The sequence below is a fragment of the Capra hircus genome, chromosome 11, assembly GCF_001704415.2.
Source record: "Capra hircus breed San Clemente chromosome 11, ASM170441v1, whole genome shotgun sequence".
Lineage (NCBI taxonomy): Eukaryota > Metazoa > Chordata > Mammalia > Artiodactyla > Bovidae > Capra > Capra hircus.
The window spans coordinates 98,895,494-98,918,444 of NC_030818.1; the positions used below are offsets into that span (position 1 = coordinate 98,895,494).

A 22,951-nucleotide genomic window follows, 5' to 3' on the forward strand; every position below is an offset into this window, starting at 1 on the left:
CAGCTACCAGCAGACACTCACTGGACACAGCCCCTGTTGCCCGTCAGGCATGGATCCCGCAGCCAGGCGTCCTCTGCCGGCCAGAGCCTAGGGTTTGGGCCCTCGTGAGCTTTGGTGGGAGGGAGAGGAGGACTGGAGTGGGAGCCAGGAGTCTCGGGTCCTTGTCCCAGCTCAGTCATTCCCCACGTGAAGCTGGGCAGGCCCTTCCCTCCCGAGCCCTCCACGTCCCCATCTGTGCATTGGGCACATCCACGCTGTTCTCTTCGGGTCCTTATAATTCCAGCAGCCAGTCTCCAGGGCTCTGCAGAGGCAGTCCTGACCCAGCTCACAGCCCCTTTGGGCTGGATGTGCTGAAGGCACGCCCTGGGGTCAAGGGCAGAAGCTTGGGGGATGGGCAGAGTTGCTCTCAGATCCTAGCTCTGCCCTTTACCTGATGTGATCCTCGGTTCCCTCATTTATACAGTTAGGATGGGGTTGGAAACCTCACAGGACGGTTCTGGGGCTTCCTCAGCTTTTGCTTGTAGGTGCTCCGCTCCAGCAGTGGGCCTGGTTCCTGGTAATCAATCAATCATCTGTCTTCCTCATGGACCAGTGATGCTCCTGCTGTGCCAACGTGGGCCCCGGGGCAGGGGTCTTTTGGTGAAGAAAAAGGGCCATTGTGTCTGACCTTGGCCTTAACAATAAGGCCTTAGCTGTTGCTTGGGCAACTCATCGGGAACTTGCCAGTGTCTTTCCTCCTTACATGGACTTTGACCCCCGCCCAGGTGACCTCGGGAGTGAGTCAGGAGTTTTCCTTTCTGCCTCTGTGGTGGGATTTTTGGCAGGCTGTGCCCTCCCTGCCACACCCTCCTGTATCTCAGGAGTGGAGGTCTCCCTCACCTGTCAGGTCTGGTAGGTCTCCCACAGTGCCCCCACCTCAGCCCTGGGGTGGCCCAGCCTCCGATCTGGAGCTGGTTAGCTTTTGGAAAAAAACAGCCATGTGGAAACACCACCCACCCACTTCCCAAAGCCTGAGCTGAATGAGTGGACAAATCACAGGGAGGCCCAGCCCCACCCCTTCCCCCAACCCAGGGCTCTTTGCTCCAACTTAAAACCACACTGGTGGCCTTTTCTCTGATTATAACAGCAATTTTGAAAACTTGAGGACGTTCAAAAAATTAATTAAAAATACCTTCACATTCCACCCAGAACAGTTCCTGCTAACGAACAGTTTGTGACACTTGCCAAGCGTCCAGGAGGTACTCCTGCCCCCAAACCTGTGGATGGGAAAGTGAGGCCAGAGGCACGAGCAGCAACCTGGTCAGGCTGCTGGTGTGTGTGTAGGGGGCTTCCCCAAGAGTTGCTGGCCCAGCACTACAGGGAGACCCTCGCTGTGTTCCTGACACTGCGGTGGGCGTCTCTCTGGATCTGTGGGGCGACCAGCTGGGAAGGGGCAGCTGGGATCACTCCCTGCTGCGAGGGAGCTGAGTCTTGGCTGTGTTTCCCCAAAGGGTTCTCTCACGTGTCTTCCTCACCAGCCTGTCCCCGGGGTCCCTCATACCCTCTGGCCTCGGAAGCCTGTGGGGAGGGGGTCACCCCTGCCCCAGCTCTCTGCTCTGGGGAAGCAGGGCCCAGGCAGCTAGTTCCAGTGTGGTGGCCCAGAAAGCAGTGCTTGACTCAGGGCCAAGGCCCCCAGGGGCTGAGCTGTGTCCCCACGCTCACTCCCAAGACACTGTGTCCCTTCGCCATTCAGAAAGCGTCACTTCGGGGAAGGCCAGTGGCCCGTTTTCAGAAGCAGCAGCCAGTTTGCAGAATGGCCCTGTCAGCTGCTGAGCAGGGCTGGCTGGAAGGGTGGGTGTGCTGACCGCCAGCCTCAGACACCAACTTCTCGGGCCTGGGGGTGGGGAACAGGGAGCCTGGCTTCCTTCACCCTCATTCTGAAGGCCCAGCCCCCACCCCACGCCATTAGATCCCTCTTACTTTCCTCAGAGCTGCAGACAGATCTATAATCCTCTCAGGACCTAGAGAGTCTCAGGGGATCAAGGGTGGGGGTGGACACTCCTCCTCCAGGCCCTCTTACACCTTTGGAATGCAAAGCCGCTCAGAGCCTGTCTGCTGGCCCAACACCCACCCTGCATTCTATCTCATCCCACGTTGCCACTGGTGGCCTCAGTTCAGTTCAGTGGTTCAGTCGTGTCCAACTCTGCGACCCCATGGACTGCCGCACTGCCTAAGCTGGTGGCCTGGGCACTGTCTGAACCTCGCCCTGCAGAGGGGCAGGCGTGGGTCGGATGGTCCAGTCAGTGGCGGCCCCTGGACTGGGACTCAGGTGTCCTCTTGCATGCCAGGACCCTGCTGGGACACAACTTGTAGGCACCTTGTAAACAGCAGGTTTCTGAAAAGAAATTGAAAGGGGACAGCTCAGATAGAAGCCTTGTAGAGATCAGGACTGGCTAATCCTGGATTAGCTGGGGGGTGGGGAAAGGGATGGCTCCAGGATGTGGGGCAGAGACAAGGCGGCCCCACCAGAGGACAGAAGTGAGACGAGGGGGTGGTGTGGAGAAGGGCTGGGGGCTACATTGGGTTTTCTCTGGGTGAGGTCAGGGAAGGACGGGAGGCCAGGATTCTGGTTTTCTCTGGGCAGAGAAGGGTTAAACGTTCTTGGGCTTCCCAGGCTTCCGCCTCTCTCCCCTCCTGAACTTTTCCCTCTCCAGCCTTGGCCTCCGTACCCAGAGCCACCAGCCACCCTTGCGCCCTGCCCCGGGTCATCATGGCCTGCCTGAGTCCCTCACAGCTCCAGAAGGTAGGGGCCTGCCGGTTGGGAGACCCCGAGGGTCAGATAAATATAAGGGGCCCCTCAAAACTTGAGCTAGTCCAGGAAACTCGACCCCGCCCCGTTGTATTTTTCGGAACAGGAAACTGAAGCCCAGAGTGGTCGGTTCACAGCCACGACCTCTAACTTCTGCACACACAGCCAGGGGCCGTCCAGGTCACCGCACCCGCGGTGGTGGGGGAACGTGTAGGTGACAATACCAGGCGAAAACACAGGGTCTTGAGAGCTGGGGGTCGGGGTGGGGCCGAGGGTCTGGGAAGGGGCGGGCCGGGCAAGGGGGCGGGCCCGCTGAGCCCACCCCTCACCCAAGGCGCTTGGCTGTGGAACCAGCCGCGGGCGTTCCAGCGTGCCTGCGTGCTAGGTCGCTTCAGTCTTGTCCCAGTCTTTGCGACTCTACGGACTGTATCCCACCAGGCTCCTCTGTTCATGGGATTCTCCAAGCAAAAATACTGGAGTGGGTTGACATGCCCTCCTCCAGGGGATCTTCCGGACCCAGGGATCCGACCTGCGTCTCTTAAGTCTCCCGCATTGACAGGCGGGTTCTTTACCATTAGCGCCACCTGGAAAGAGCTAAGCCTTAATTAGAGCGACGGAGACGTTTGAAAAAAAAACCAAACTGACCCTTGTGGTTTGCTCCTGATGGCAAGAGGAAAATGCGGGAAAAAAAATTACAGAAAATCTCAAAAAAGAAAATTAAAACATCCCATATATTTCCTGGATATGGCAACCCACTCCAGTATTCTTGCCTGAAGAATCCCATGGACAGAGGAGCCTGGTGAGCCGCACAGTCCATAGGGTCGCAAAGAGTCGGACACGACTGAAGCGACTGAGCAAGCGCGCACGCGTACATTACCTACTCTGAGACAGTGTGTTGATATACAGCCCCTGAAACGCTGAAAGGTCCGGGGAATTCCCCGGTGGTCCCGTCGTTAAGACTTGGCCTTTCCACTGCGGAGGGCACAGGGTTTGATGCCGGGACTGGGAATTAAGATCCCGGAAGCCGCCCTGTGGGGCCAAATAAAATCAAAGGTCCATCACAATTATTGTTGTGTCTGACTAGGTTGTGTACGACTCTTTGTGACTCCTGGACTGCAGCACACCAGGCTTCCCTGTTCTTCACTATATCCTGGAGTTTGCTCAAACTCATGTCCATTGAGTTGGTGATGCCATCCAACCATCTCATCCTCTGTCATTCCCTTCTCCTGCCTTCAATCTTTCCCAGCATCAGGATCTTTTCTAATGAGTCAGCTGTTTGTATTAGGTGGCCAAAGGATTGGAGCTTCAGCTTCAGCATCAGTCCTTCCAATGAACATTCTGGGTTGGCTTCCTTTAGGATTGTTTGATCTCCTTGCTGTCCAAGGGACTCTCAAGAGTCTTCTCCAGCACAATTCGAAACCATCAATTCTTGGGTCCTCAGCCTTCTTTATGGTCCAACTCTTATATCCAAACGTGACTACTGGAAAAACCGTAGATTTGACTAGATAGACCTTTGTCTGCAAAGTGATGTCTCTGCTTTTTAACATACTGTCTAGGTTTGTCATTGCTTTTCTTCCAAGGAGCAAACATCTTTTAATTTCATGGTTGCAGTCACCATCCACAGTGCTTTTGGACCCCAAGAAAATAAAATATGTCATGGTTTCCACTTTTTCCCCTTCTATTTGCAAAGAAGTCATAGGACTGACTGGATGCCACTGATCTCAGTTTTTTGAATGTTGAGGGTTAAGCCTGTTTTTCACTCTCTTCTTTCACCCTCATCAAGAAGCTCTTTAATTCCTCTTCACTTTCTGCCATTAGAGTGGTATCATCTGCATATCTGAGGTTGTTGATATTTCTCATGGTAATCAGCTGACTCATTAGAAAAGACCCTCATGCTGGGAAAGATTGAAGGCAGGAGAAGAAGGGGATGACAGAAGAGGAGATGGTTACATGGCATCACTGAAGCAATGGACATGAATTTGGGCAAGCTCCAGGAGATGGTGAAGGACAAGGAAGCTTGGTGTGCTGCAGTCCATGGGGTCACAAAGACTCTGACACGACTGAGGAACTGAACAGCAAATCTTGATTCCAGCTTGTGATTCATCCAGCTTGGCATTTCACATGATGAAGCAACAGTTAGAACTGGACATGGAACAACAGATTGGTTCCAAATAGGAAAAGGAGTACGCCAAGGCTGTATATTGTCACCCTACTTATTTAACTTATATGCAGAGTACATCATGAGAAACACTGGGCTGGAGAAACACAACTTGGAATCAAGATTGCCGGGAGAAATATCAATAACCTCAGATATGCAGATGACACGACCCTTATGGCAGAAAATGAAGAAGAACTAAAGAGCTTCTTGATGAAAGTAAAAGAGGAGAGTGAAAAAGTTGGCTTAAAGCTCAACATTCAGAAAACGAAGATCATGGCATCTGGTCCCATCACTTCATGGGAAATAGATGGGGAAACAGTGGCTGACTTTATTTTTCTAGACTTCAAAATCACTGCAGATGGTGACTGCAGCCATGAAATTAAAAGACGCTTACTCCTTGGAAGGAAAGTTATGACCAACCTGGACAGCGTATTCAAAAGCAGAGACATTAGTTTGCCAACAAAGGTCTGTCTAGTCAAGGCTATAGTTTTTCCAGTGGTCATGTATGGATGTGAGAGTTGGACTATGAAGAAAGCTGAGCGCCGAAGAATTGATGCTTTTGAAGTGTGGTGTTGGAGAAGACTCTTGAGAGTCCCTTGGACTGAGAGGAGATCCAACCAGTCCCTCCTAAAGGAGATCAGTTCCGGGTTTTCATTGGAAGGACTGATGTTGAAGTTGAAACTCCAATATTTTGGCCACCTGATGCAAAGAGCTGACTCATTGGAAAAGACCCTGATGCTGGGAAAGATTGAGGGCAGGAGGAGAAGGGGACGACAGAGGATGAGATGGTTGGATGGCATCTCCGACTCAATGGACATGGTTTTGGGTGGACTCCAGGAGTTGGTGATGGACAGGGAGGCCTGGTGTGCTGCCGTTCATGGGGTTGCAAAGAGTCGGACACAACTGAGCGACTGAACTGAACTGAACTGATTCTTTATATACGTTAAATAAGCAGGGTGACAATATACAGCTTTGACGTACTCCTTTCCCAGTTTGGAACCAGTCTGTTGTTCCATGTCCAGTTCTAACTGTTGCTTCTTGACCTGCATACAGATTTTTCAGGCAGCAGGTAAGGTGGTCTGTTATCCCCATCTCTTTAAGAGTTTTCCAGTTTGTTGTGATCAACACAGTCAAAGGCTTTAGTGTGGTCAATGAAGCAGAAGTAGATGTTTTTCTGGAATTCCTTTGCTTTTTCTATGATGCCACAGATTTTGGCCATTTGATTTCTGGTTCCTCTGCCTTTTCTAAATCCAGTTTATACATCTGGAAGTTCTCGGTTCGTAGACTATTGAAGTCTAGCTTGAAGAATTCTGAGCATTATCTTTCTAGCATGTGAAATGAGCACAATTGTATGGTAGTTTGAACATTCCTAGGTATTGCCTTTCTTTGGGATTGGAACGAAAACTGACCTTTTCCAGTCCTGTGGCTATTGCTGCGTTTTCCAAATTTGCTGGCATATTGAGTGCAGCACTTTCACAGCATCATCTTTTAGAATTTGAAATAGCTCAACTGGAATTCCATCACCTCCAGTAGCTTTGTTCATGTAATGCTTGCTATATGCAAAGTCAAGGCCCACTTGACTTTGCATTCCAGAATGTCTGGCTCTAGGTACATGACCACACCATCATGATTATCTGGGCCATTAAGAACTTTTTTGGATAGTTCTTCCGTATATTCTTACAGATGGTAGAACTGCCCATTCAACATGTTTCCCCAAGCTCCTACTATGTGCCAGGCACAGTACTGGGACCTAGAACTCCTTCTGTCCCCTGGGCCTTCACACAGCCCTCTGTGGAGGGACAGGTGGGACCCCACTAGACAGCATTTGCCCAAGTTCTCGCAAATTAGAATACTAATTTGTATTTGGCTTTTTGTTGTTGTTCTTGTCCAGTCACTTAGTCATGTCCAACTCTTTGCAGCCTCATGGATTGCAGCATACCATGCTGCCCTGTCCTTCACTATCTCCCAGAGTTGCTCAAACTCATGTGCATTGTGTCACTGATGCCATCCAACCACCTCATCCTCTGTCACCCACTTCTCCTGCCCTCAGTCTTTCCCAGCATCAAGATCTTTTCCAGTGAGTCGGCTCTTCAGTACATTTATTTATTTAGCTGGTCTGGGCTTTAGTCGAAGCACTCGGGATCTTTTATCTTCTTTTCGGTATATGGGATCTTCAGTTGTAGCCTGTGAACACTTAGTCCTGGCATGTGGGATCTAGTTCCCCCTGCATTGGGAGCAGCGGGGAGTCTTAGCTGCTGAACCACCAGGGAACTCCCATGACTTCTTTTTCTAATCTCACAGTATATCTAGAACACATTCCCATGTCAGTAAATATTTTTCTATCACCTGTGTTATATTCCAGGGAGATAAAGCATACTTTGTGTAACAGATTCCCCTGTATACTGGTTTGTTGGATGTCTATCTCCTTTCCTAGACCAGGTCTGGGAGGCAGGCATCATGGATGGCTTGTTGATGACTGAGTCTCCAGCTCCTAAAGCCATGTCTGGTGCATGGTAGATGTACAGTCAATGTTGGTTGGATAAATGAATGAGGTTGTATCCCCATGTGACTCAAGCCCACTGGAGGGTTACAGTGGGGACATCTCTGCTTCCACTCCCCTTCATTCAAGCAGCCAACACTCACTGCCCTTCACTGGACATAGGCACCATGGCCAGGGAGGCGCGCAGAGCAACGAACAGGTGGCTAGGTCCTGCCTTCAGACAGCTTCTGGTTTGGGGAGGGGTCAGATCAGTCCTCATGAAGAGCGTTTGAGAATAGGGGGAAGCCTGAGTCTCCTGCCTGCCTGCCTGCAGTTTCAGGAGGATGGATTCCTGGTGCTGGAAGGGTTCTTATCTGCAGACGAGTGTGAGGTCATGCAGCAGAGGATTGGTGAGATCGTGGCCGAGATGGATGTCCCTCTCCACAGTCGCACGGAATTTTCTACCCAGGAGGAGGAGCAGCTGCGAGCCCAGGTAGGTGCCTGGAGCAGGTGGGGCTGGGACATGGTCTCTGATGGGTGGTGAAGCCTGAAAACATCAGGTCCCAAGGCCCATGGGTTCAGTTTTTTTGGCCTTGCAGCACTGCTCAGCTCTTAGTTCCCCAACCAGGGATAGAACCTGTACCCCCTGAAGTGGAAGCTCAGACTCTTAACCACGAGCCACCAGGGGAGTCCCCCCATCAGCTCATTCTGACACTGAGTCAGGCCTTGAACTTTCTCAAGGCACCAGACTGTGTCTTCTTTGCCTATTTCCTTCACTCCCTACTATGAATTTATAAAGCCAACATTATTGCCCCCATTTTACAGATAAATTAAGGATAATTGTAGTTCAGTTCACATGCCCCAAACTACACAGTTAATCACTAATAGTTCAGTTCAGTTCAGTCGCCCAGTCGTGTCCGACTCTTTGCGACTCCATGAACTGCAGCACGCCAGGCCTCCCTGTCCATCACCAACTCCTGGAGTCCACCTAAACCCATGTCCATTGAGTCGGTGATGCCATCCAACCATCTCATCCTCTGTCGTCCCCTTCTCCTCCTGCCCTCAATCTTTCCCAGCATCAGGGTCTTTTCCAATGAGTCAGCTCTTTGCATCAGGTGGCCAAAATATTGGAGTTTCAACTTCAACATCAGTCCTTCCAATGAAAACCCAGAACTGATCTCCTTAAGGGTGGACTGGTTGGATCTCCTCTCAGTCCAAGGGACTCTCAAGAGTCTTCTCCAACACCACACTTCAAAAGCATCAATTCTTTGGCGCTCAGCTTTCTTCATAGTCCAACTCTCACATCCATACATGACCACCGGAAAAAACATAGCCTTGACTAGACAGACCTTTGTTGGCAAAGTAATGTCTGCTTTTTAATATGCTATCCAGGTTGGTCATAACTTTCCTTCCAAGGAGTAAGCTTTTTTTAATTTCATGGTTGCGATCACCATCTGCAGTGATTTTGGAGCCCAGAAAAATAAACTCAGCCACTGTTTCCACTGTTTCCCCGTCTATTTCCCATGAAGTGATGGGACCAGATGCCATGATCTTCGTTTTCAGAATGTTGAGCTTTACGCCAACTTTTTCACTCTCCTCTTTCACTTTTATCAAGAGGCTCTTTAATTCTTCTTCATTTTCTGCCATAAGGGTGATGTTATCTGCATATCTGAGGTTATTGATATTTCTCCCGGCAATCTTGATTCCAAGTTGTGCTTCCTCCAGCCCAGCATTTCTCATGATGTACTCTGCATATAATAAATATATTAACAACCACAAAACAAATTGTGGTCCAGGCTCAGTAATGGGGGCTCACTCTTACCCATGGCAATGAGCTTCTGCCATCTGGTGGGCATAAAGGGAATCACAATGACTGGAAGGCTTACTACGCAGAGAATGGGGACTTTAGAAGGAAAGGGGGTTTATAGGATGACAGCTTTGCTCCCAACAGTAGGTTTCATTTCGCTGTACTGGTATCCAGTATATCCTCAATATTCACTACTGATACTGTGAAAGACTTTGAGATGGATGTTTAAGAAAGATCGGCAGGTGTCCTGTTCAGCTCTTCTTTACCTGCACTTTTCATTATTTTTTAAGTTGACAATCCTGCAAGTTTTGTGATAACTCAGTGATACTTGTCCATAGAAATGGGCATGAACTGGGTCTGGCAGGATGCAATTATTGATTGTCCCTGTGGCTATATCAGTTTTGCATTGATCTCTAAATTCATTTCAGTGTTTCTCATTGCCTATATTTGTGTGGTTCTTGAAATTCTCCTTTGAACATGTTGCTGGTTCCTTTGTGAATTACTGAGTTTAGTAACATCTTTGACACACATGTAGCATCATTGTCTTTAATATTATTATCCGTTATAAGATTGAGGGCAGGAGGAAAAAGGGATGACAGAGGATGAGATGGTTGGATGGCGTCACCAACTCAATGGACATGGGTTTGGGTGGATTCCTGGAGTTGGTGATGGACAGGGAAGCCTGGCGTGCTGCGGTTTATGCGGTGGCAAAGAGTCGGACATGACTGAGCGACTGAACTGAACTAAACTGATGCTTCTCAGACTTGTTTCCCTCACTCTGATCCTAGTACAGAGGAGCTGAGAATGTTAGAAAAAACCTTTCGCTTTTCAGTGAGAAGCTGAAAGTTTTCAAAGAACCGCGATGAGTCACTGAGTTGAGCCAGGCACGCACCTGTGAGAGCAGATGTGTTCAGGTGAGGAAGAGGTGGGGCTCTGCCACCTGGGAACCCAGGTAGGGGCATCACTCAACTGTCCTTAAGGCACCACACGGGGAGGAAGATTATACATGTGTGTGTTGTGTATATATAGTCTTCCTTCCATGGTGACATAGGCACAATTGAGTGACACCAATGCCCCTACTTGGAAGGAAGATTATGTATACGTGTGTATCATGCATGGGCTTGCTTGGTGGCTCAGACATTAAAGAATCTGCCCGCGATGCGGGAGACTGGGGTTCGATCCCTGGGTCAGGAAGATCCTCTGGAGAAGGGAATGGCAACCCACTCCAGTATTCTTGCCTGGAGAATTCCATGGGCAGAGGAGCCTGGCAGGCTGCAGTCCATGGGGTTGCAAAGAGTTGGACACGACTGAGCAACTTACACTTTCACTTTTACTTTTCATTGAGTCTGTTCATATATATATGGCATGGTGATCATGTGTGACCAAAGCCACAAGGAAAACATGGGACATCTTCCTGGAGCATCATTTTCATATGATGCTAAGAAATTTGAAATATGATATTAAAACTAACAAGGTGAAGTTATTAAGAAAAAGATTAGTAATAGCTTATATTTAGAGAGCACTTAGCCATGCCCTCACTGAGTGTTTTCTATAATAATAAGGGCAGATATTTGCATGACACCACATTCCAAGGACTGTTCTGGAGCCTTGTGTGTCTGTGTGTACACGTGTGTGTGCACATGTACGTGCTCAGTCATGTCCAACTCTTTGTGACGCCATGAACTGTAGCCCGCCAGGCTCCTCTGTCCATGGGATTTCCCAGGCAAGAATACTGGAGTGGGTTGCCGTTTCCTTCTCCAGGAGATCTTTCCCCATTCAGGCATTGAACCCACATCTCCTGCATTGGCAGGTGAACTCCTTACCACTGCGCCCCCTGGAAGCCCAGTAATAATGAGGGGCAGATATTCACATGACACCACCTTCCAAGCAACTGTCCTAGTGCTTTCCATATGTTGTTCAGTCACCAACTAAACCACAAGCTCCCTACAACACCTTATGAGATAGGTGGCTTTAATAGCCTGTGCATTTTATTAGGAAACCAAACCCAGAGAGGTTCAGTAATGTGGTTGTGGTCACAGCCCGTCAGTGGCAGAGCTGGGATTTGAACCCCAGTATTCTAGCTCCAGGGTTTCCCAAGTAGCCCAAAGCTCCCTGGGAACCAGGCCTCTTTGATCATGCCATTATCGGGTATGAGTCATGTGATTTATTAAGAGGTTTCCAGGGCGACTTCCTGATGGTCCAAGGGTAAGATTCCATGCTCCCAATGCAGGGGGCCCAGGTTCGATCCCTGGTCGAGGAACTAGGATCCCACATTCCGCAACTAAGAGCCCACATACCGCGACTAGAAAAAAGATCCCGTGTGTCACAATTAAGACCTGGTGCAGACAAATACTTAATTAATTAATTTTTAAAAAAGAGGTTTCCAAAAATGTCCATGCTTATAGCTTCAGACTGTGCTGTCAGGCCCTCGGGTTTGCAGTTTACCATCTGTGTTGCACTGAACAAGTCTGAGAAGCATCAGTGGAGTCTGCAGCTCTGTGCTGGGTGCGGGGGGGTGCCCTCTGAATCCTCTTCCCTCTCTGCCAGGCCCACCTGTGACCCCGGGATGCTCTCTCAATCCCTCTGATGTCCCCTCTCCACAGGGCAGCACAGACTATTTCTTAAGCAGTGGTGACAAGATTCGATTCTTCTTTGAGAAAGGCATCTTTGACAAACAAGGTTTGGAACTGGGGCCCTACACTGGCTAGACTTGGGTGTCTGCCCCCTGGGGCTGGGGGGTTGGTACACTGAGGCCAGCTGTCTGCAGGTAGCTGGACTCTAGTTCTTCTGCCTTGACCTGTTCTTTGTGCCACAGGAAATTTCCTGGTCCCACCGGAGAAATCCATCAACAAAATTGGCCATGGTAAGCAGGATCTTGGGCGAACCTAAGGTCTGAAGAGTTGGGGGGGCCTTCCCTCAAAGCACACGGTAAGTTAGTAGCTCAAAAGATAGCATTTCTGGGTTCAGGCTCTTCCTTGGGCCCTGCCCTCCATTCCTTCGTTATAAACAAGCGGAAAGCTTAATGCACAGAAAATAGCGAAGCATGTCAAAGTGAAGCCTGATCCTGGGTGCGCAGGCCTAGGCCCAGGAGGGGACTGGGGACTGGCTCTTCATCTCACCTTTGTCCCGCAGCCCTGCATGCCCATGACCCAGTCTTCAGGCGTGCCACACACTCCCCCAAGGTGCAGGTAAGCAGGGGTGTCGGCGAGGGCGGGCAGGTAGGCCAGATGTGAGTGTGGGCAGGCTGGCTGTGTGACCTCTGCCCCCTTCCAGGCTTTGGCCAGAAGTCTGGGCCTCCAGATGCCTGTGGTGGTGCAGAGCATGTATATCTTTAAGGTGAGCACCCCATCCTCCCCAGGCCTCAGTTTATCCTCTATAAAATGGGCACAGTGCTTAAACCAGCCCCTCCTTCAAGGGCCACAAGCTGTCTCCCTAAAGAATTACTACTCAGTGGGCAAGGGAACATGAAAATTGGTCTCCCCTGGTTAGGATGCCTGGCATTCCCTTGGCTCTCAGTTACAATTTAGCAGCAGAAGGGAAGGGGGCCCAAGGGCTGCCTCCTCCTTTTGTTGGCTATTGAAATGCCTTGCTCTCAGTTTTCAAGGCCCAGCCCAGCACCACCTCCTCCAAGAAGCCTTCCAACTCCCTTGGGAAGAGAGGACCCATCTCTGACCCTGAAGCCTAGAGGCTTAAATGCTGGTCTGGGCCCCAGTTTCTCCCACTGCCCCTCACTTCTGCCTTGTGTCTTAAAAAAAAACAAACAACTAATTTTATGTTTGGTTGCGTCAAATCTTTGCTGTGGCACATGGGCTCAGTAGGTGCAGTGCGTGGGCTTAGCTGCTCTGTGGCCTGTGGAATCTTAGTTCCCCGACCAGGGATCAAACCCACATCCTCTGCATTGAAAGGTGGATTCTTAACCACCTGACCACCGGGGAAGTCCCCTGCCTTGTGTTCTTGGTAGGCATGTGAGTCTTCTTTTCCCAGAGAAGTTTGAAGGTGTCTGAAGGCGTGTTCAGACTGGGAGCTCCCTGCCAGGCAGGGTTGTTTTTCTCTCTGCAGCCCTCCTGGGCTGGCACAGTAGGTGCTGGGTGCCTATGGGGAAGCCTGGGAGATAAACACCTGTGGCAGGGGCAGGAGCATCCCACTGAGATGACTCAGAGCAGCGCCCCCCCCCACCCCCTCCCTGCTCTCACCTGGCCCTTCCCCTCTCTTGCAGCAACCTGACTTCGGAGGTGAAGGTGAGCCAAGAGCAGGCGGGGGCCCTGGCAAAAGTCCTGGTGGGAGATCTGGGACATCAATCATTGTCAGGGCCCCAGAGGGACCAGCCTCCTCTGCTGTTTCCAGAGTGAACTGGTGGGGTGGGGTGGGGGGGTGGTCCCGGAGTCCTTGACACAGTGGTTCCCAAACCTGGTAGCAACCCGCTTGTGGGTTAAAAATGCACATTCCTGGGCCCCATTCTCTGAGATCTTGAGGGAACCAAAGGCCTGGGAATCTGTATTTTACCAAGTTCCCTGGAGGGCTGATTCAGCATAGAAATTGCTGATCTGATTACACACCTGCTGGAATCACAGTTACCCTTTCCCTCCTCCCTCATGGGCGATGATCCCCTTCTCTCGCATACCTCCAGTGACAGAGGGCTCACTCCCCTGCAGGCAGCTCTTCCCTTCCTGCACAAGCCCAAGTCCTTCCTCTGTAAGGCCCCTTCCTCTTCACCAAGCCCAGGGACAGTCTCCCGAAGGGGGTGACCATCCTCTCCCTGAGCCGTCTTGGTCGTCTCTTAATCCGGCACCCCCAGCTCCTTCAGCCTTTCCTCCTCCCAGTGTGTTGGGGGGCCCACCATTAGGACACCTTTGTTTGGACACTGGATTGTCAAAGTCTCTCTTAAAGTTTGGTGTTCAGAAAGCACACAGTTCCTCGGGAAAGGCCTAGCACCGACTTTTGTTATTATAGATTCAGTTCCTCTGTTGAGTGGTCCTCCTTGGTGGCCTGGGCCCCAGCATCATGCAGGGGGTGTTTACAAGGGGGATTCTGTGTCTGTCCCTTGCTTTGCACCCAACTTCTCAGTCTTCAGCCCCTGGGGGCTTACACTGGGCCATCTGGTGGCCAAGGTGCCCTCCCTGCCTAAGAACAGAGGCTTGAGTTACATGCTGCAACGAAACAATAGCCGCTGCTTTCTAGGCTGCAGTTACAATGTTGAGCATATATTGCCTCATGGGATTCTTCAGCAGCCTCGCAGTTAGGTTATCATAGGGACTGCTCTATGGTTTAGGAAATTGAAGTTTTGAGAGGGGATCTCTCTTGCCCAGAGTCTCCAGCCCAGGAAGTGGGGAGATTCTAACTGCTCCTGGGAGGACCAAGGAGTGAGTAGAATTGGGGCCCAGGTGAGGCGGGGTGGGGCTTCTCACGCTCAGGTGGGCCTGCTGCAGTCACCCCTCACCAGGACGCCTCCTTCCTGTACACGGAGCCCCTGGGCCGGGTGCTGGGCCTGTGGATCGCTCTGGAAGACACCATGCTGGAGAATGGCTGCCTCTGGTTTATCCCTGGCTCCCACACAGGTGAGGCCACTTCCCTCTCCCTGCTCACTTGTGCTCACCCTCCATGAGTGTACACGTGCGTGCTCGATCGTGTTGGACTCTTTGCGACCCCATGGACTGTAGCCCACCAGGCTCCTCTATCCATGGGATTTTTTAGGCAAGAATACTGGAGCAGGTTGCCATTTCCTACTCCAGGAGATCTTCCTAACCCAGGGATTGAACCCGTGTCTCCTGAATCTCCTGCATTAGCAGGCAGGTTCTTTTCCACTAAGCCATCTGGGAAGCCCCCCGCCCCCATGGGAGAAGGACCTGGAAAAAAAGAGAGGCTGAAGGCCCCACTTTGGCCTGCAGGTGGAGTGTCGAGAAGGATGGTCCGGGCCCCTGCTGGCTTGGCACCTGGCACCAGCTTCCTTGGGTCGGAGCCAACCCGGGATAACAGCCTCTTTGTGCCCACACCAGTGCTGAGAGGTAGGGGGTGCAGAGGGCAGGGAGCAGGGCCTGGAGGTGATGCCCAGAGGGTCTGTGCCTGCTCTGACCTGAGGGCCGGGGAGTCACAGCAGGAGGGAAGGTCGGGCGGGCACTGCGTGACTGACACCAGGGTCCCCCAGGCTGGGCTGGAATCCAATTGCTGCTACTTGCAGACTGTCTCTAAGAGCAAATGACTGAAACCCTCTGAGCCTGTTTCCCTAAACATAAGTGGGGAAGCCAGTGACATGTTGTGAGATGGTGCACAAGTGCTCAGAAATCCTGGCTGTCAGCACACACTTCCTTTCGATTTTTACATTAGTATTTATTTGGTTGCATTGGGTATTAGTTGTGACGTGTGTGCTCAGGAGTTGCGCATGCAGGCAGCTGCCTCGTGTCATGCAGAAGTCTTAGTTCCCCAGCCAGGGATCGAACTTGCCTCTCCTGAACGGGAAGGTGGCTTCTTAACCACAGGACCACCAGGGAAGCCCCACACCCTTTCTTTCAGAAAAGGGAAACCGAGTTCCAAAGCTGTGTTCCCGGGTGAGGCCCCAGCTGGCTTCTGCCTGGTTCTGGAAATGGTGCAGAAGGCAATGCCACTGCCGAGGCTTGCGAGGGCGCGGGCCACGGTGCAAAGACTTGATCCTGGGGCAACCCACGTCCAACCGCACAGCCTGCAACCTGGGGCAGACTCCAGGCCCCTGAGGTTCCTGGGATGAGGATGGGGACAAAGAGGCCACACCACCGCTTGGAGGGAGGGGACTGCCCACCGTGTCCCTTCCTGCCCCGAGTGCTCCCCTGACCTGCTGTGTCCCTGCCAGGGGCCCTCATCCTGATCCATGGAGAAGTAGTGCACAAGAGCGAGCGGAATTTCTCTGACCGCTCGCGCCACGCCTACACTTTCCACCTCATGGAGGCCGCTGGCACCGTCTGGAGCCCAGATAACTGGTAGGTGGCAGGGCTGTTACATGCCCCAGACAGCTCCTGAGCAGGCCTGCCCTGGAGGCCCTGGACAGTGCTCTAGCCCAACATCTTCCCCCTCATCTTCTGCAGGCTCCAGCCGACCCCTGAGCTGCCCTTTCCCCCACTGTACACCTAAAGGCCCTCTCAGGGCCGGGACACGTCGGCTCTCGGGTGAAGCTGCGGGCCACCAATGCTAGCGCCTTGCCCGACCACCTGGCCTCAACAGGGAAGCCACGTCTCTCCTCCAGGGTTTTCCTCATGCTGGTGTCTCTGCAGACAGGCAGGCACGAGGTGGTAGCCTGGCAGCAGGAGCCCGGGCTGGGTGCTCTTCCCATCTCTCTGCTTTTCCCTACCCCAACACAACCTGCGCCGAGAGGCAGCCTCACAGCCATGAAAAGGGTTCTTGCTGCTTCTCTGCCGGCTTCTCAGTCTTCTCCCCTCTCGATGGAAGTCTTGGTTAGTATGGTGGGAGACACTGAATAAACACGACTTCCGAATGCAGCATCTTGATCCTCCTTTCCCGGGCCGCCTTGCTCTCAACACGAGAGCCCTGGTAAGAGGCATCCCATGTGGTCCAGCCCTGCCTGGTGAGGTACATGTGATGTGGGTAACAGTACGTGACATTCAGTGGGCATTCGTGGCGCCAGGAGTTTCTGTGCTTACTCACTGAATCCTCACCCCTTTCAGGCAGGCGCTGTGTACAGAAGGAGCTGACATGCAGGAAGGTTAAGTGATCTAAGTCTCACAGCCATTCAGGTGTTCGGCGAGGTCAGCTGGATGCAGGGCCTGTGCTCTGACCTCTACGCTCCCAGTTCTCCTTTTGGGGGAAAAGAGGCCTGGAGCCTGCAATCCAGTCTTAAAGATTCTGGTCGCTTTCCAGCTCAGGCCAGGCCCGTCTCTCTGGGCCCACCAAGGGGCTGGACTAGGGCCTCCACAGGTCCCTCTTCTTGGGCATGCTCGACAGGCACCCAGATCTGCAGGAACAATTACCAAACCCCAAACCTGCTTGGCTGCGATCAGTGGTTGCAAACTGGGGGCCATTAGCCGATTTCACAACGCTGAAGTGCTCTGTCTGGGCCTCAGCATTAAAGCAAACAAACCAACCCACAACTTTTTAAAGCTGAGAGATTTCATGTAACGATCCATGATTCTAAGCTGCCTTGAATAAGCTTGTCAATAGCCTGCGTCGAGAGTCTGGGCCTGTGGTCCAGCCTAGGTGACCGCTGGCTGGAGCTGGTCCTTACAGGCCCGTGTGCCCTTCCCTTCGCTTCCCCGCTCTCTCTCACTGTGTAATCTGCCTGGTCTCAGAGGCCTTAAGATTCTATGACCTTGATCTGACCCCTGCTGTATATGTGGACAAACCAAGGCCACCTGGGGAGTCAGGGGTCAAAGCCAGCGCTCATCTACTCTGCACCCTAACACGGTGCTGCCTCCTTCAGCCAAGCAGTAGCGGCAGTCTGAGCAAAGGGAAGGGCTTGTTAACGCTTCTTTGAGGCCAGAGGAATGTCTCAATACCCTCCTCTGAGAAGGGCCTGCTGGTGACGCCCAGGCAGAAGCACAAGCTCCCAGCGCCGGGCTGCTTGCTTCCAGCCTTGGTGCGGCAGAGTTCACACCTCTTCCTGCTAGGTCCCTCCCTGCTAGGCTGGTGAGAAGTGGGCAGAACCTTTGAGAAAACTGCTGTGCTATCTTCTCACTGATGGGAAATGTTCATCCACTCAATGAAGGTCTGCTGAGTTCTGGCCACCTGCCAGGCTGTGCTGGCACTGGGGGATACAGTGGGGAACCACGAAGCTTGGACTCTGTCCTCAGAGAGCGAGGCTGGAGCATGCCTACCCCTGGCTTCCCCAGCAGAGCGAGTCTGAACACTCGGTAAGCTTCACCAGCCCCCTTGGCTCTAATTGCTCGCTCAGAGAAGAGACCCACACAGGTGTGGACATAACAGGAGGGCAAAGAGGTCTCAGGAGGGACTTGGACAAGGACCCTGTGCTGTCCAGCTTGTCCATCATCAGCACCACTCAGTCAGGCAGCAGAGGCCTTGAGGCAGGGTGGGGTTGGCTTAAACAGGGAGTCAGTCCAGGACCCGATCCTCTTCCTCCAGCCCTTCCAGGGGTGCAAGAAACAGATGCCCTCTCCCCCTCAGCTCTTCCTAAGCCAAATGGGAGAAACCACATGCACTTGGCTGTTTTCCTCTTGGACTCTCCTCCCAGTGAAGCCAGAGGAGTAGGGTCATTCTACTCTCCAAGTACAACCCATATAACCTTTGGTTTGCTTGGCTTTTTGTTGAGCTAATGACTGGTCTTGGGTAACAAAGACACTGTCCCTCACTGATGTGGCCCTTTTGCACTTACGTGCAGGCCCTGGGCTGGACACCTCATTCATGTCACTTCACCAGACCCTCACCCCATGAGGTGCAGGATCTTATTATTATTCCCATCTTGCAGACAAGAGAACTGAGACCCAAAGAGATTAAGTGACTCGCACAGTTAAGAAGTGATTCAGCCAAGTAGTCTGACAAGAGTTGACACCAGAACCTGAAATGTTAACCCCTCTGCCCTACTACCTCCAGAGTCTATTCTGGCCCCTCAAGGATTGCAAGGCAGGGGCCCTATAGCACACTCAAGCTCTATGAGCTGTTGCACTAGACTTTAAAGCCTTTTTGCATTTTTAAATATCAGCAAAACTAAAACCAGGGGTGCTTTGATTTTTATTTTAAGTCTGAATCAGTTGAAAAATTAAATCTGCTTCTTCCTATCTTGGCTCTTCAAGCCCAAGTGGCTGGCTGCTCTGGGGACCATTGGTCCTCCCCATGTCCCTGCTTTCTCCATCGCTAATGCACAGCAGCTAGGCCATCAGCAATATCAAGAGGTACAGAGGCAAAAGGAGATTGTCTATCTGCGTAGTGTAGGCTTCCAGGAGGGATACGGTGCTGATGGATCCCAAAATCCAAGCATAACTGTAGTTCAGGTCCACTCCACTGTCAAAGATTAAGATCAGAGCTACAGAAATGATCTGGGCAAATATAGATGTCATGGTTCCCTCAAAAGTCTTTTTGGTTCCAGGCCAGCGAATCTCCCCCATGGTGCTGCCAAATATGGAGGCCACAGTGTCACCCACACCGACGGCCAGGACGCCTGCATAGGGCACTAGGGCCCTGGCTCCTCCTAAGCTACCCTTCTGTGTGCAGGGCCTGGGGACTAACCAGATGGGAAGAGACATGCCTAGGAGCAGGTAGATGTGGGTCAGGATGAGCGGCCCACTGTCTCGTTCATCCAGGAAGAGAGACAGAAGGCTTCGCAGGGTATGGCCCAGGGGCTTGATGCGGAAATAGCGCACGTACTCCAGGAAGATGAAGACAGCCAGACATACGGTGGCAGCCACATAGAGCAAGGGCCGGTCCAAGATGATACCCGGGATGTAGGTGGCTACCACAATGAAGTGGAAATACTTTCGAGCGATGGTGGGGGCCTGGTGCTTCTTGGACTCGGAAGATGACCGCTTGGCATTCTGGTACAGAACCACCAGGCAGGCCGCAGTGGCCAGCAGACACCAATAAGCTAGGAGGTAGACTCGGGTCTCTGTCTGGAAGAGGAATTGAAAAAGCCACAGCAGGGGGTTCCTGCGGATGAGGCGGTGCAGCCAGGGCAGGACGACGCCAAGGCCCAGGACGCAGGTCATGAGGTGGAAGAAGATGGAAGAGGCCCAGGTGCCCGAGTCCATGAATACAAAGAGGGTGCTGAAGAAGATGCCCATGAGCACCATGCCTACCACTACCACGAGCAGGAAGAAGTCCAAGGGGTCCCCCTGGCTTTCCACCACAGTGAGAGAGCGCTTGATGAGCTGGTTGAGCATGAAGCTGATGCCACCCAGGACCAGCAGCGCCTCTCCAGGGGTGAAGCAGCGAGGCAGCAGGTACAACAGGATCATGTTGAGGTACACGAAGATCAGCAGGGCCTCCAGGACCTCGATCACCTCGCCAACACTCAGCGAGTGCTTCATGATGTAAATGATGACGCCTCCAGCCAAGCCCGAGATGACGCAGGTGTTGGTGGGCACCGGGCGAGTGATGCCCAAGGCCAATACTGAGGAGAAGAGGGCCACTGCCATGCCCGTGGCTGCCACCACAATTCCGAACCGCTCGAAATATGGGTTCCCCGCAGCCTGGCAGCGCTCCTTCATAACCAGTCCTAGCAAAGGCATGACCACCGAAGCGGGCAGTAGGCCGCTGTTCGCGGACATTCGGAACTGAAAGACCGCGCTTCCCTGCTGTAGGAGCCGGTCCCATTTGTACTGAACGTAGAAGGCCTGCACCGCGAGGGCCACGGCGCACCACGAGTATCGATCCCACACGGCTGCGTGGATGCTCAGCACCACTACGAACACCACCGCCGCCTCTGCCAGCACGGAGCCACTCAGCGGAGCCCCGGACCCAGGGGTCGGGGGAGCGCACTCTCGGGTCATGTCTCTAGACTCCGGACCCACGGAAAACCGGGGTGACTAGGGATGCCTTGGACTCTGGCCTCTGAACCCCCGCCCGGCAGACAGCGGTAGCTTCGCCTTGCCAGCACCTTCTTTCTCCGTTCTTCAGCTCCCTCCAGAAGGGAAGCTCCACTGTAGGCCACTCTATGCCGCCTGGGAGTCGGCGTCAGGCTTTCCTCCACCAGTTCCCACTCACGGCGTAGACGTCTCCCCTCTGCCACCTCCCTCACAGCCTCGGCCGCGTTTGCCTGGGGTTCCTCGCCTCTCCCGGCAACGCCATGTTGGCCCCGCCCCCGCACCCACGTGACGAAAACCCGGTCCACGCCCTGGAAGCGCGCGGTCACGTGGGCGTGGCGTCTGGGGGCGGGGCTGGGGGCGCGCGCGCGCGCGAAGATGGCGGCTGCCGCCGGCGGTCCGTGTGTGAGGTGCGGAGCGGGCCGAGTCGGCGGGGATGACTGAGGCGCGGGGTCCAAACCAAGCGCAAGCCGGGGCGGGAGTTGAGGGCGAGATGTGGCGGCAGTGGCAGGATGAAGGCCGGCTAGGTGTACGGGCGCCGGGACGGGAGGCGGTTACGGCCAAACGGTCCCCGCGCGCGGGGATATGAGGCGACTTCTGTGAAAGGGGGGCCGGCGCCTGCCCCCTTTCCGAGGCGCCGGCCTCCCGTCTCCTCACCCGGCCCTTCTCCTTCCCTCCTCCTTCCCTCCCCTCTCCCGGCGGCGCGTCCCTCGGCGCCCCCTCCCCCCCTCACCGCGCTTCCTGTCCGGTGTGACGCTCCCTCGAGGCGCGACGGGGCGCTTCGCGGTTGCCCGGGGGAGCCCCCACCCGGTCCCCGCCGCAGCCTCCCGTGCCCGGCGGGCTCTCCCCCGGTTCCGCCATGTGCTCTCGCCGGGAGGTCTGTTTCGCGAGTGGCGGAACCACCTCCTTGCTGTTTCTGCCCTTTTTCGCCGCTCTTTCATTCATCCATCTAGTCGTTTTCTCTTGCACAGATTCCTTCAGTCGGCTTCCCGGGCGCTGTAACTGGGCTTTAAAAGGGCAGGAAGAGAAAATATTAAAAAGACAGTTCTTCCTAGCGTACTAGCGCCAAACCCTGGCGACGCGCTTTCTGGTTCTCCGCGTTATCTCCTTGAACTCCCACAACTCTGGGGAGGCACCTTGTAATTTACAGATGATTCACAAACCCAGCTCCCAGCTGGAGTGTCCCACTCGGAAGCTTTAGCCGGATCGCCGCACTTGCATCTCTCACTTGCAGCTTCAAAGTGTTCTCCATTCTCCCTTCCACCCGTCCCGCCCAACCGCGCCTGCCACTTAACTGCTGTAGCCTCAACACCCAGAAGAGCAGTAATAGACTCTCAGTAAATGTTTATTCCACTCGTCGCTTCTTTCACCTCTCTGTTCGAGTGAGATTTTCATCTTTGGAATGTCCATTGAACTGCTTCTGAACTTTGTGAGAACCGGTTTGCTTCTTCCTCCATCCGTTGTGTCATGTCAGCTCTTATGTCGGGCAGCATCGTGGTCACCGTGCTTTCTTTTTCTCAGGCTTATCTTACAGTCCTTGTGGATCTTGGGTAAAGTTTAGCTCCTGCAGGGCAAGGCGGCTTCTTTAATGAAAGGGATTTTTACTTCCGTGGTATTTCCAATCTCTTGGTTGCTTTCATCCAAAGGTTTCCAACCGCGTGGATATTTCTGATTATTTCCTATTTCCACCTACTCCAGCTTTTAGAGAAGTGGAGTTCCATGTTGTCTGCTAGAACATTGCGCTGCAAGTCAATAAATTTTTTGAATCTCACTTTTGAGGCAAATTATTTAATTTCTGTGCCTTAGTTTGTACTTATCTCAAATTTATTTACATGTTGTGCAAATAAATGACAGATGCTGTAGCACTTATTTCATTTCTTGAAAGTATATGTAGATAATGTTTCCCTGAGGCTTGAATTGGACATCACAATTCCAGTCTTGTCTGTTGAGTCTTGAGAATCACCTGCTCAAACCTCCAGGTCTGTTTGAGGTGAAGTCTTTCTTCAGTCCCTGGATTAGTTCCTAGTGATCACTGTCTTCTCTGACTCTTTTCTGTCTTTGTGGTTATATTCCTTGTAGTGTCTAATTGTTAGGGTCCTGCCCTTTGGTACTTTCTACTTTTTAGCTGCATGTGTTATGTTTAACATCCTTTATCATTCCCAACACTAAGTTTATGAGTGTCGTGAAGGTCTTAGATTTATTTGGTTTCCGTTATTCCTAGATCATAAATGTGTAGGAATTGAGGAGCCAATAACACTCATTTTTA

At 52.6% G+C, this 22,951-nt stretch overlaps 3 protein-coding genes across 3 annotated transcripts in view; 2 read left to right on the forward strand and 1 right to left on the reverse strand.

Annotated features, from left to right (window-relative positions):
• Window positions 2,473-16,695, forward strand: PHYHD1 (phytanoyl-CoA dioxygenase domain containing 1). The gene is made up of 11 exons (XM_018055941.1): window positions 2,473-2,782; window positions 7,760-7,918; window positions 11,836-11,911; window positions 12,048-12,095; window positions 12,365-12,420; window positions 12,506-12,568; window positions 13,449-13,470; window positions 14,659-14,787; window positions 15,118-15,234; window positions 16,053-16,179; window positions 16,285-16,695. The coding sequence occupies exons 1-11, from the start codon at window positions 2,750-2,752 to the stop codon at window positions 16,328-16,330; spliced, it is 876 nt and encodes a 291-aa protein (XP_017911430.1). The 5' UTR covers window positions 2,473-2,749; the 3' UTR covers window positions 16,331-16,695.
• Window positions 18,848-21,072, reverse strand: DOLK (dolichol kinase). The gene has a single exon (XM_005687222.3). It carries the CDS (start codon window positions 20,650-20,652, stop codon window positions 19,036-19,038), a length of 1,617 nt encoding a protein of 538 aa, XP_005687279.1. The 5' UTR covers window positions 20,653-21,072; the 3' UTR covers window positions 18,848-19,035.
• Window positions 21,032-22,951, forward strand: part of NUP188 (nucleoporin 188) — a 41,796-nt gene continuing 39,876 nt past the window's right edge. Inside the window, exon 1 of the mRNA XM_018055935.1 lies at window positions 21,032-21,095. Within this exon, the coding sequence (XP_017911424.1) occupies window positions 21,064-21,095 (32 nt within the window). The 5' untranslated portion in view covers window positions 21,032-21,063. The remainder of the gene's footprint in view (window positions 21,096-22,951) is intronic.